This window comes from Cherax quadricarinatus, chromosome 14, assembly GCF_038502225.1.
Source record: "Cherax quadricarinatus isolate ZL_2023a chromosome 14, ASM3850222v1, whole genome shotgun sequence".
Lineage (NCBI taxonomy): Eukaryota > Metazoa > Arthropoda > Malacostraca > Decapoda > Parastacidae > Cherax > Cherax quadricarinatus.
The window spans coordinates 16,017,758-16,032,667 of record NC_091305.1 but is presented as its reverse complement, the minus strand read 5'-3'; the positions used below and the strand labels follow the sequence as shown (position 1 = coordinate 16,032,667).

At 39.3% G+C, this 14,910-nt stretch overlaps 1 protein-coding gene across 1 annotated transcript in view; it reads left to right on the top strand.

Moving 5' to 3' along the window:
• The first annotated feature begins 270 nt into the window (after positions 1-270).
• The window catches only part of Fitm (acyl-coenzyme A diphosphatase Fitm), a 46,506-nt gene continuing 31,866 nt past the window's right edge, over positions 271-14,910 (top strand). Inside the window, exons 1-2 of the mRNA XM_070084883.1 lie at positions 271-1,161; positions 7,423-7,610. Coding sequence (XP_069940984.1) covers positions 594-1,161; positions 7,423-7,610 — 756 coding nt within the window. The 5' untranslated portion in view covers positions 271-593. The remainder of the gene's footprint in view (positions 1,162-7,422; positions 7,611-14,910) is intronic.

Genomic DNA, 14,910 nt, shown 5'->3' with positions numbered 1-14,910 from the left:
TTAATACAAAAAGTATCTATAAATGTCAAAACATTTCATGGAGCAATAGGTTTAATTAGTTTCAAAGTTGTTAATGTACTGACATACTGCACACCATTTGACTTTTTCAAACCTCGCGCCAGCACTGAACGATGACTATCTGATTTTATTCATTTATAATATTTTGTTAAAAAAGATGCTTTTAAAGTAAATCTGATGATTAACGAGTCTTTAAACACATGAAATTTAAGAGTAGAGAATTAGTATAGTAATTACGTCGTCTGCTGCGTGGGTGCAGACGACGCTGCCTGTGTCCAGAAGATGAAGCCTCTTGACAGGCAAACTAGTATAAAAACCTGTAAATATATGCATTTAGAGCTTTGGCTTTCACATATTTTTGCTGCAGCTTCCATATCTATCAGCTGGCATCTATGTGGCAGTAGAGGGTGTATTAAGGCAAGTTTTGCTGCGCCTGATGATGGACCAGTCACCTCCACCCGAAATAGATTTGGCGAGTTTCCTGTAGTTGGCGAGACCAAGACAGTGAGTGTGTGATCCTGCTGTAGGCCAGGGAGGAGGAAATATCTCCTGCAGAGACGCCACCCCCCGCCAAGATGCCCACGGCAGCCTCCTCAGCAACGAAAAAGGCACGACCCACCCACCAGTACCAAAGGTCGCCCATCGAGAAGGGCCGGTGGGCAGCCAAAGGCACCAAGCCACTGCCTGAACAAGCTACTGTTCAACAAGTTCTAAGTTTAATTGTCGTTCATGGCTGTCGTAAAGTCCTTTTTATCCAGACAGAAGTAAAAATTATGTTGTATTCTATTGGACTTTTCTTTGGATCACTTTTATGTGATTTCCTTCCCTTACCAAAGGCTTACATGGGACAAAAAGATAATATATTCAATGTATATTTTGTCAAAGTTGGCTGGGCTTGGACGATTCTTGTGGTGGGAGCTTTCATTCTCTTGACCAGTGCTACAATTGGTTGTGGTCATCGAGAAATTGTCAAAAGACATATGTCTAGATTAATTGTTGGTACATGTTTGTGGTTCTTCTGGAGTCAGTGGTTCTTCAGTTTTATTGAAAACCGAACAGGCTCTTGCCTTGGGAAAGCAATAATAAGAAACAAGTATGATTGTAATAGCGGAGGTTTCCACTGGCATTCCTTCGATATATCAGGTAAGTATTTAATATTGCAGTGTATGAAGGTACATATATACTCTGTAATGTCATATCTATAGTGTATGTTACTGAAGAAGTCTCCTTAATGTCAGTGAGGGGTTCTTGATCTAAGGAATTGGACCTGTGTTTCCCTTCCTTGGATTGAACCTGAATGCCTTTCATTCCTCCAGGCACTATATAACCCATACGAGTTCACCGCTGCCATATAAATGTAATAATAATGTACTGAATAAGTTTAAATCTCCATTTGACACCTTTTCTAGTGTATGAGCCCATTAAGTTTCGATTTTTTCTCTTGTATGATATTTAGGAATGTATTTTAAAGATTGTAATGTCTGTTTTGAAAAAAAAAGACAAAATAACTGAGAGACCCAGTCATTCAAGGCAGGATGCAAAAGCAATAAAGCACATCTTTATATTTGTACCCCAAAGGGCCCTCCTTACCTTATATCACTCTCTAATATACCCTTACCTAACCTATGGTATTTGTACCTGGGGATCTACCACGGCCAGTCGCCTTAAACCGTTAATAACCCAACAAAAAGCAGCAGTGCGAATGATCACAAACTCCAGCTCCAGACAACACACCCCACTTCTCTTCAAAAGCATGAACTTACTTAATATACACACTTATTATTGTGCCTACTATATATACAGAACATTAAACTCAGATATCAACCCTCTGTTCAAACTTCTCCTAGATAGCTTCAACAGAACACACAGGCATAACACGAGGCACAAAACATTTTTTGACATTCCTCGGGTCCGTCTCACACTATGCAAAAATACGTACATTGCACATAAAGGGCCCAAAGATCTGGAACTGCCTGAAACAGCAAGAGGTCCCATGCTCACAAATCAGTTTAGGACCGTACCCAAAAATCATCTCATCTTGCAATAACAAACATACCCACACTATGCTAAACTCTAACCAAACTTAAAGCAACTTTCCCAGATATTTTATTATCCCTTAACTATTAAGCCATTATTGCATACTTAAAAATGTATGTATGTATCATTAATTGTACTACCTCATATTAATAATAGAGTGAAATACTGAATATTTGTATTATGCCAATCTTCACCTGTCTAGACTCAAGTAGACTTTACTTCTCCTCACTTAATGGCAGAGTTCCGTTCCCAAGACCACATCGGTAAACTAATTCGTTGCTAAGTGAGGAGCATACTGTAATGGTGGTGGGTCTGTGTCAACCATATTTGATATCGTTTTAATATCACTTTTGCACCATTTATAACATTTCTGGTAACTTTTTAAATGTTTATTCAGTAGTGTACCGAATATTGTAATAAAGAGAATAGAGGAAATCAGCTCCAATATACATTATTTAGATATGAATACTGGTCAGAGAGCCCATCGTAAGTCCGAGTCATCGGTAAACGAGTACGTCACTAAGCGAGGAGAGGCTGTATTAGGTTAAGTCTACCCGAAATGCCTTGGCATGATAGTGGCTTTCTTTGTTCCAATCAAATTATAAAATGTAAACACATACAGGTACCATCCGACTTACGACCGAGCTTGGTTCCGACCAACTGGTCGTAAATCGAAATGGACGTAAGTCGAACCTTACTACTGAATATCAACATCACATTTTTGTAATGACTTTATTTTATTGTTTTATTTTGGTATTTCATTTTTTACTTTACTTTTTATGCTGTTAGTACTGTATTTTATACTGTAAGGTTTAGGATAAACACTGTGTACAACACAAACAGTTGTTTATTTCCCAGAAATTTGGCATAAAAAACACGGTCGTATGTCGAGTGGCCATATGTCGAGCAGGTCGTAAGTCGGACAGTAGGTGTATTTGTAGCCTTTGTAAAAAATAAAAAAATTTTTTTATTTAATTTTATTTATTTATTTAATTTACTTCATTTCTGCCCCCAAAGTATTAGGTTACCTTTATATGATATGTAGCAGAGAGAGGGAGAGAATTTTGAAGACAATTGTTGTGACACTTATTATCTCAAATACAGTGTTCCTTCATTCTTGTTCTTATTGCTTGGGTGCATTGAAAATTGGGGTGGGCAAATATTCTACTAGTGGAATGGATTGTGAAGGACCTGCCTTATATGGGCCAACAGGCTTACTTTGGTGTTCCTCCTTTCTTATGTTCATATGTTCTTATAACCATACCAGACAGACTTCCACTCATCAACCTAAGAACATAAGAAAGGAGGAACACTGCAGTAGGCCTGTTGGCCTGTACTTGGCAAGTCTTTCACAAATCCAACCCACTAACAGAATAAACGCTACTCAAGCAATAAGCCTTGATAATTCTATTTACTCTCATGTAAACCCCACTCAAATACAACCCCTCTCACTTGTGTATTTTTTTATTTTATTATCACACTGGCCGATTCCCACCAAGGCAGGGTGGCCCGAAAAAGAAAAACTTTCACCATCATTCACTCCATCACTGTCTTGCCAGAAGGGTGCCTTACACTACAGTTTTTAAACTGCAACATTAACACCCCTCCTTCAGAGTGCAGGCACTGTACTTCCCATCTCCAGGACTCAAGTCCGGCCTGCCGGTTTCCCTGAATCCCTTCATAAATGTTACTTTGCTCACACTCCAACAGCACGTCAAGTATTAAAAACCATTTGTCTCCATTCACTCCTATCAAACACGCTCACGCATGCCTGCTGGAAGTCCAAGCCCCTCGCACACAAAACCTCCTTTACCCCCTCCCTCCAACCCTTCCTAGGCCGACCCCTACCCCGCCTTCCTTCCACTACAGACTGATACACTCTTGAAGTTATTCTGTTTCGCTCCATTCTCTCTACATGTCCGAACCACCTCAACAACCCTTCCTCAGCCCTCTGGACAACAGTTTTGGTAATCCCGCACCTCCTCCTAACTTCCAAACTACGAATTCTCTGCATTATATTCACACCACACATTGCCCTCAGACATGACATCTCCACTGCCTCCAGCCTTCTCCTCGCTGCAACATTCATCACCCATGCTTCACACCCATATAAGAGCGTTGGTAAAACTATACTCTCATACATTCCCCTCTTTGCCTCCAAGGACAAAGTTCTCTGTCTCCACAGACTCCTAAGTGCACCACTCACTCTTTTTCCCTCATCAATTCTATGATTCACCTCATCTTTCATAGACCCATCCGCTGACACGTCCACTCCCAAATATCTGAATACGTTCACCTCCTCCATACTCTCTCCCTCCAATCTGATATTCAATCTTTCATCACCTAATCTTTTTGTTATCCTCATAACCTTACTCTTTCCTGTATTCACCTTTAATTTTCTTCTTTTGCACACCCTACCAAATTCATCCACCAATCTCTGCAGCTTCTCTTCAGAATCTCCCAAGAGCACAGTGTCATCAGCAAAGAGCAGCTGTGACAACTCCCACCCTGTGTGTGATTCTTTATCTTTTAACTCCACGCCTCTTGCCAAGACCCTCGCATTTACTTCTCTTACAACCCCATCTATAAATGTGTATTTATCCAGCCTAAATTTGAAACTACCCAAGGTTTTAGCATCAATAGGACCTTGGGTTGTTAGGTAAGACACCATTTTAATATTCAGGACCTTGGGTAAAGGGATGGGGACTGTAGTGGCAGGCTTCCTTTTGAAGAACATTTTGATAGGCAACTGAGACTGTTTCTTCATATCTATAAACAGTTTTGTAGGGAATTATGCCTCTATCAGCGTCGTCCATGAACTTCAAAGTCCTCAACATAAATATGATTTGGCGGCTGGGAATTCGCGAATCTGTGAAGCCCGCGAAAGTTGAAAACACGAATGTTGAGGGAGACCTGTATTTTCTTCTGGTCAAAATGGTGATATTTCTTCATTTGTCAGAATATCTGCACAGTTTAACCCCCAGTGTTTTTTTTGCATTTTTTTGTAAATTCAACAAATACATGCATTTTAAAAAATCTGAATTATTTTGAGTAACTCTTGGCTATAGTTTAAAACAGCCTGAAATGCTCATACATGTTACTAGCCTTCTCTGTGCTTAACAGTATTTTACTACATGTAAACTACACATTGTATATTATGCTAAGAAATACACGTAAATTTTTTAATTTGAATTTGAGGGTTTCCAGTGGCTTACATACTGAGTTTCCATGGTTCAATTCTCAGCATGAATGGAAACATTGAGCATGTTTCCTTACACCTGTGACCCATGTTCGCCTAGTTGTAAGTAGGTATCTTGGTGTTAGTTGACTGTTGTGGGTCATCATGGGGGTGGTAGTATACCTGAGATTGGGCTGGGCTTTGAAATGAGCTGAGGTAGGATAACAGCTCTTAGCCCTTAAAATTAATTTTTGTAAAACAAAAAATACCATACTATACTGTACTCAGTAGAACTCTGGCATTAGTTTACATTTCATAAGGCTGATGCTGCTCCAGTAACTAAATATAGCCATAACAATTTTATAGTTTTTCAGCTAACATATGCAGTATTTAGAGATGCGTACTTCTGTAAGGTTATCTTAATTATCAAAAATATTACATTATAACTACTGTACATCAATTTAATAAAGATCATGAATAAGATATGTTTAATATTGTTATTGTTTTACTATGTAAAACAAAACAATCCAGAAAGTTCTATAAAAGAAATAGCCTAGAACAGAAAGCTAAGTTTTTAATGAAAGTCAAAATACAGGTGTATTACAAACTGTTATTTTAAATTTCCTCAATGGTTGCATTAAGTACATACATATTAAATACATATATTATTTATATTTATGGGGGGTTCCTTTTTACCTTATATGTATAGGCACAGAAATATGTCATTTTGTGCTCGACAGATGAAGATTACAGATCATTGAAACTTTTAAAATGACAAGACATAACGGTTTGTATTGTATGCAGTATTTGCAACAAAAAAACAAGTATATGAAGTTGGTTAAATTAACAATACAGTACTCTGCAGCACATGTTGAATATTTACATAGATGTTGAATTACATTACAAAATTATGAGCTATAATTTGCAATATACTGAATACAATGGTAGTCATGCATTTGGAGTTTATTATACTCATGAAACATTTCACATAACCCATCTTCCAAAGCATTGATTCATAAACTTTATTTTTGGCCAAGACTCAACAGATAACTTATGACAAATAATGGAATAAATACAATTACGATAATATCAGAAGAAGTTGGATAATTTTTTGTACTGACCAGGAATAATCAGTTACACATGACAGCTTTATGTCTGGATGAACTTTAATAAAAAAAAAAATACTATGATTAACTTGTAACTGAAACTAACCTTGTGCTGAAGTCATCTGTACCTATATTCAGTGCACATTTCATTACTAAGCTACAGAGTAGCAGCTTTATTGCAAATTTATGTCACTGTAGTGTACTTGCAACCCTCAAGCTGTCCTTCCTTTTCCTTAGATCAAACCTGATTTCCCTCCATTACCCAGACACTGTATGACCCTTATGGGTTTAGTACTTTTCCATGAGCATCATAACTCAGATACTATAGTATCTGTAGCTCGTATTGCTGCATCCAAAGATTAATGGAAATTAGAGATGTAGTATAAAATCACACTGAATTGAGTTTTGTAAAAATATATTTCTTGAAGATGCAAAATTCAAGTTGAATAAAAGTTGTTCCATACTTGAAAATACATGTACTGTAATTCAGATGAGCTATTACAGGTGAATTGAATACATAAATTTGGGTAGAAAATCAATAATGTTATAATAAGATTATCCTTGGGAAGTAATAAACGAGGCTCATCATCCAGGGGGGCTCTTAAGGAGAGAGGTACCTTTTTTTTTTTTCCACAGGGTTTGACAAGGTTAGGTTAAGGATCCCTAACTTTATTGGCAAGCTAGTGACAAGTTAAGGATTCCTAACTTTATTGACAAGCTAAGAGCTGGTACCTACATCAGCTAATCTAAAAGCATTTATTGTTATGAAACATACAAGTAGGGAATAGGATGAAGTTGGAGCCATCTGCTGGTGCTGGTGAAGGATTTAATTCAAGGAATTAGAACCAAATGCCCTTCTCTTCCTCAGATCAAACTTGACCATCTTCTACCCCTCCCATTCCCCAGGTGTTGTATAAACTTTACAGGTTAAGAGCTCTTAATCAATATAATAATATTAATCATTTAATGTCATATTTTGCAGGTATTAAATCTAAACCTAAGACATATCATCATATGATCATTACTGAACACTCCCGTGTACAGAATTTAGAACTCTCTTCTATTAATTGTTACTTTTCACAGGGCATGCCTTCCTACTTGTCTATATCAACTTACTTATTGTGGAAGAGGCAAAGGCCATCGTGGGTTGGGAAGGTATTCGTGATCAGATACGAATAGAGGGTCACAATCGTGGAGACACTCAAAGTCACTCCATTGAGAATAAAACACCTTTGGAGGGTCTTTCAGAAGAAGAAATGGTTATACTTAAGGTATTTCATTCTCTCATTAATTACCACTTCCATTTCAATTATTTTTCAAGTAAAGTACAGGACTAGAAACAAAGTAATAATGGGCCTCATGTAAGAAAAGAAATCTTCTGTAACATTACTATATAACTGGTATACTTTTGTAATAGTGTTCCAAAGTGTTTATTATGCTGAATATATTTCACTAGATATAATAAGACCCTTTTTAATGAGTCATCAATTACAGCAATTTATCTCTTACCCTCGTCTCCCCTCTTAATAAATACTGTAATCTACTGGTCTTCCTAAGTCAAACTTTGGTATCTTCCCATCCGAGTCCTCTGGCTACCAAATGTGTAATTTTTTCAACTTTTTGCACAAAAACTGACATTTATGTATTTGCAGAGAGCATTTTAAAATTATATAAATTTGTGCTTGCAGATTGTGGTATTTCATTGGGAAGAACAGTATGGATGACTCCACTGTACTCATGAAAGCATCTCAACTTTTTGGAACTATATTTCTTTTCCATTATCTAAACATTTTATGTTTATTCATATTTTTTCCTTAATTGGGTAGAAGCTTATTGAAATTTAGTAGAAATTTTCATGATAATGAATTAATTCTAACTCTTGTAACCACTATATTTTCCTGTTGTAACTGACTTTATTTTACACATTATTTGATAAGTTGGATATACACTACTAAGGCATATTTTATTTTAAGAAAAAAAAAAGAAAACATTCAGACAATAATTATTATTGTTGATTTTTAATGTGCATTAATTTACATAAGTTGTGAGTAAAAATTGGTGTGGGGATTTGAATTTGCCCTGCATATTGTGCATACTGTGCTGTGTAATGTTATTGCAAATCAAGATTTTTTCAAGCAAAAAATTTCGGCATATCTTCATAAAAGTTTAAAATTGAACTTAGTTTTATGAGAATTTACCATTTGAAAATTAGATACAGTATTTTATTCTTTGAATTTTAAAGTTTCAGTACTTTTTATGTGGCTAAAAACGTACGTGCAGATCAGGACATTTACTAAAACATTTTGTACGTTGTGATTTTGTCAGTCCTAACACAGACAATTAAGAAAGGAGTATATATAGAGTGGCAGAAGCCAGCTGACCTGAAGTGATATAGTAGTAGTAGTAGTAATAGCAATAGGAAGTAGTAAAGCTATTAGTGAGAATGGTTGAGTTTGAGAAAGATCTGCCATCATGGGCCAGTAGGCCAACTGTAGTTCTCCTCCCTACTTATATTCTTAAATAAGTATCAAGTGATGGCTGTGGGCAACATCCTGTGTGCCAAGAGTTAGGATATGCTGAAACTGCGAGATTTCTTTGGTATGGCGTTAGTGACAGCAATTAAGGCAGCTTCCATACATTTTCATCTGCCCAGATCATTTTCACAAATGGCTAAATTGAACTCCTTCCATTTCATAAGGTGTACAACATCTTATCTATATTGGACACAGGCATTGCTATGATTTCCTTGGCTGCAGGTATACTTGTATTCATGGATCCTAAGCTGCAGAGTTCTTGCATCTTACCCCTCCCCCCCTTTCTATATTTCATTTCTAACCTCTACAGGCAAGAAAGATACATGATAATATACACTTGGAAAATCCAAGAGGGATTGATACCAAACTTGCACACGAAAATCACTCCCTGTGAAAGCAAAGGACTTGGTAGGAGATGCAACATTCCCCCAATGAAAAGCAGGGGTGCCATGAGTACACTAAGAGACAAGACAGTGAGTGTCAGGGGCCCAAGACTGTTCAATTGCCTCCCAGCATACATAAGAGGGATTACCAATAAACCCCTGACTGTCTTTAAGAAGGTGCTGGACAGGCACCTAAAGTCAGTACCTGACTAGCCGGACTGTGGTTCGTACATCAGTTTGCATGTGGCCAGCAGTAAGAGCCTGGTTGATCAGACCCTGATCCACCACGAGGCCTGGTCTTGGACTGGGCCGCAGGGGCGGTGACCCTCGAAACCCTCTCCAGGTATACATATGTATACAGTGGACCCCCGCTTTACGATCAGCTCCCAATGCGACCAGTTATGTAAGTATATTTATGTAAGTGCGTTTGTACGTGTATGTTTGGGGGTCTGAAATGGACTAATCTAATTCACAATATTCCTTATGGGAACAAATTCATTCAGTAATGGCACCTGAACATACTTCTGGAATGAAATAATATCGTAAGCCAGGGGTCCACTGTATTTCCCTTGCCAGCGATAGTTGCTCTTTTACTTGCACAGCTCTAGTACATGAATGTACAGTAGACTCCTACAGAATTCAGTAATTATGTTCTGAAGACTGTTTTATGTGAAATCTGCTACTTGAAGTAAAGAACTCAACTTCTGGGAAAACAAGATTTGGTTTCTGAGACATTGAAAAAGCCATAAAAGATTACCTAAGACAATTTTTTTATCTTCAATTCTGGCTCGTGGTGCCTGCAGTTCTTGACATGTAGAGAGGATTGGTGTGGTCCTACTGGGCCGAGGTAGATGGCAGTGGTTCTTGGGCTGAGGTGGATGGCTGCAATTGTCTAGTTGATATCAATGCAGAATTATTAGTAAATGATGGTTGTACTGGAGTTCTCAGGTATTCTGTAATGCATCATTGGTCTGTTTTACCTAGCATTTCTTGATATACTTCACAGTAATGCTTCTAGATATCAAGGTCATTATTATTGCAAAAGTCAACTTCCTGCATATCTTCAAACCCTTACCTGGCAGATTCACAGTATCATGGCCTTGACTATCTGTTGAGGACAAAGCTTTTGTAATTATTTACCACACTAGGCCATACTCTCCCCAGCCTGCATTTATTGTTGATCAGGGAACTTCATTCCATATAACTCTTGCATCAGCTACTTCTGCAGTGTTAAATTTATGCCCGAACTCTGGCACTCCTCTATCTGAGTCTTCATCCACTGCTGTGATGAGTTTCTGCTCTCTGCCCTGGATGTATAATAGTACTTTTCTATTTATTTTATTAACACATTGGCCATTTCCCACCAAGGCAGGGTGGCCCAAAAAAGAAAAACTTTCATCATTCACTCCATCACTGTCTTGCCAGAGGTATGCTTACACTACAGTTATAAAACTGCAACACTAACACCCCTCCTTCAGAGTGCTGGCACTGTACTTCCCATCTTCATGAATCAAGTCCAGCCTGCCGGTTTCCCTGAATCCCTTCATAAATGTTACCTTGCTTACATTTCAATGGCACGTCAAGTCTTAAAATTCATTTGTTTCCATTTGCTCCATCTAACATGGTCGCACACGCCTGTTGGAAGTCCAAGCCCCTCGCACACAAAACCCCCTATACCCCCTACTTCCATCCTTTCCTAGGCCGACCCCTACCCCGCCTTCCTTCCACTAGAGATTTATACACTTTCGAAGTCATTCTATTTCATTTCAGCCTCTCTACATGTCCAAACCATCTCAATAACCCCTCCTCAGCCCTCTGGATAATAGTTTTGGTAATCCTACACCTCCTCCTAATCTCCAAACTATGAATTCTCTGCATTATATTCAAATCACACATTGCCCTCAGACATGACATCTCCACTGCCTCCAGCCTTTTCCTTGTTGCAACATTAACAACCTATGCCCTATGCATATAATCTAGTGATACCAGTGAATAGCAGAATACAGTGTTGTAGTAGCAACTAACCAGTATTATAATGGTACTTAGTGAAGTGGAGTGACTTTCATTAGTTTCTTTTTCTTGAAATACCAGACGTTACTGTGAATTTCATATAACCTGTAGTTACCAGCGGTCGCAATATACACAACGAGAAGCAATTATTACTACAAAAAAAGCGCCCTTCCTCCAAAATTTACACCAGTCAACTATAGTGATAATATAGCATTTATTGTGGTGGAGACGGAAAAAAAAAATAGAGAAGCTAGATACAGCGATTGATAAACAAAGGTGGAGGCTCGACCGTTCGTCATTGTAGGAGTGCCAGCAGTCACCGGCTCTTCAACACGCAAGTTATACTTTTGTATCAATCAAATCACATATTACTCGGGTAGATAATTTCCAGTAGATCCTTCATGCGTTAGCTCAAATCACCGACCAGTATGGTTTAAATAAGTGACCCACTGATCAGATCAGATAGACTGGTCCGAACCCTTGACTGGTCCGAACCCTGGACTGGTTTCAAACGGTTTCGTTGTGCACCACCTAGCAGGTTATTAATAGAATATTCAAGAGGTTGCTAGTAGAATTGCAGTAAATCAACCATTCAAATCATTATGAAGCTGTGTGTAGTCTGTGGTCAGTCAAACAAACGGGCTTCCACATGCATAAATTGTCATTTCTGTGGAAATTGGTGTCACGCCCCTTGTGCAGATATCCAAGAACTAGCTACAAGCAGTATTAAAACAGGGAAGTGTTTTTGGGTATGCCCAAATGAGATAAATCTGTGGACTAAAATCACAAGGGTATTAAAAGAGGTCAACATCAAAGCTGCTTTCATAGAAAACCTGGAAGCTTTCTACAACAGATGGGAACATAAAAAGTCCGGGCTGAATGGTACTGCCCTTGATACTGGCCATGTAGTCAGAAACTGTAAGGCTGGAGATGATGTCCTGGTAGTCAGTAAATGGGGGGCTGATAGTGCTGTCCTGGGAGACAGTAATGGGGAAGCTGGAGGTGCTGTCCTGGGAGACAGTAATGGTGAAGTTGGAGGTGCTGTCCTGGGAGACAGTAATGGTGAAACTGGAGATGCTGTCCTGGGAGACAGTAATGGGGAAGCTGGAGATGCTGTCCTGGGAGACAGTAATGGTGAAGCTGGAGATTTTGTCCAGGTAGTCGGGAATTATACGCAGGAAGGAATACATATGAATGACCGCATAGGGGACAGGAGCCATAGTAGGGAAACAAGTGTAGTCAAAGATAAGATAAAACCAATATTGCAAACTAGAAATACCGCAGGAAATAGCAAACAAGAGGACTCCACTAGCAATAGTGAGGATATATTACCAAAAACAAATGGTGGGAGCTCCATTGTTGGTGCTAGGGAGGATAGAAGTAAGACAGGGAAACATGCACCAACAGGGAATACAGTCACAGAAACCCAAGGCAAACGGAAACCAAGCCTGTGCACATACTATGCACTCGGTATCTGCTGGCATGGGAAATCTGGAAAAACAGATGGGACGTGCAACTATGACCACCCTAGGAAATGCCATGCCCATATGACAACAGGAAAATGCAAACTCCCTTCCTGTAAGCTTTTTCACCCTGAACTGTGTACCTCTTCAGTACAGGAAAGACTGTGCTATAACTTAAATTGCCAGGCATACCATCTAAAGGGGACAAAAAGATACAAAACATCCAGGCCATGGGAAAACCTGGGTAGCCACAGCCACTCAAGAGGGAGAGGTTTTTTAGTGCCAGGAAGGAAAAAAAACTGGCAGGAAATGGCAGAAATCGTACACCAAATCCAGTCATTCCTGGAGTGGAACCACAGTCGATGGCCTCCACTCCAAACCAACAGATACAGATACTAATGCCGGAAAAAAAATCCCCCCCCAGTACCAACAATACCACCAGTCCGATAACATTCTTCTTTGCAAATATACAGGGTCTAAAGCCAGCAACAAACAACAAAATACCTTTCATCCGTGGACTGCTTGCAGAGGCAAAGGCAATGTTCGCGGCTTTCACTGAGACCCACATAAAGGATCACTTGGACAACGAAATATGGATCCCAGGTTACAACCTATACAGATGTGACAGAGTGAACAGGCAAAAAGGGGGGGGGTTGGCCTGTACATTGCAGAGTCACTTGTTTGCACAGAACTGCTAAATGCCTCAAATGATGTAGTGGAAGTTTTAGCAGTAAAGGTCGAGAACCAAAACCTAGTCATTGTGATAGTCTACAAGCCTCCGGATGCAACATCCCAGCAATTCCAGGAACAGCTGTTAAAAATTGACCACTGTCTGGAAAACCTTCCAGCTCCTGCACCCAACATCTTGCTCCTGGGGGATTTCAACTTAAGGCACCTAAAATGGAGGAATATAGCAAATAATATTGTTGCAGTAATAACACCAGGAGGCAGCTCTGATGAAAACTCACACTCACGCGAGCTTTTAAATCTCTGCACAAAATTCAATTTAAACCAGCAAATAATAGAGCCTACTAGACTGGAGAATACACTAGACCTCATCTTCACAAACAATGATGATCTGATAAGAAATATCACCATATCAAAAACAATATACTCAGATCACAACATAATTGAGGTTCAGTCATGTATGCGCGGAGCCCCAGACCGACATAATGAGATTAGTCACGAGGGAGCATTCACCAAATTCAACTTCAATAACAAAAACATAAAGTGGGACCAAGTAAACCAAGTCCTAACTGATATAAGCTGGGAAGATATACTAAGCAACACAGACCCCAACTTATGCCTAGAACAGATTAACTCGGTAGCACTCGATGTATGCACAAGGCTTATTCCTCTAAGAAAAAGGAGGAGTAGATGTAAAACAGAAAGAGACAGGCGCTCCCTTTACAGGCGACGGAAAAGAATAACAGAGCGGCTAAAAGAGGTCAATATATCTGAAATGCGTAGGGAGACACTGGTCAGAGAAATAGCAAGCATCGAACTTAAGCTAAAAGAATCCTTTAGGAGTCAGGAATCGCGGGAAGAACTAAAAGCCATAAATGAAATCGAAAGAAACCCAAAGTATTTCTTCTCCTATGCCAAATCAAAATCGAGAACAACGTCCAGTATTGGGCCCCTACTTAAACAAGATGGGTCCTACACAGATGACAACAAGGAAATGAGTGAGCTACTCAAGTCCCAATATGACTCAGTTTTTAGCAAGCCGCTAACCAGACTGAGAGTCGAAGATCAAAATGAATTTTTTATGAGAGAGCCACAAAATTTGATTAACACAAGCCTATCCGATGTTATCCTGACGCCAAATGACTTCGAACAGGCGATAAATGACATGCCCATGCACTCTGCCCCAGGGCCAGACTCATGGAACTCTGTGTTCATCAAGAACTGCAAGAAGCCCCTATCACGAGCCTTTTCCATCCTATGGAGAGGGAGCATGGACACGGGGGTCGTCCCACAGTTACTAAAAACAACAGACATAGCCCCACTCCACAAAGGGGGCAGTAAAGCAACAGCAAAGAACTACAGACCAATAGCACTAACATCCCATATCATAAAAATCTTTGAAAGGGTCCTAAGAAGCAAGATCACCACGCATCTAGAAACCCATCAGTTACACAACCCAGGGCAACATGGGTTTAGAACAGGTCGCTCCTGTCT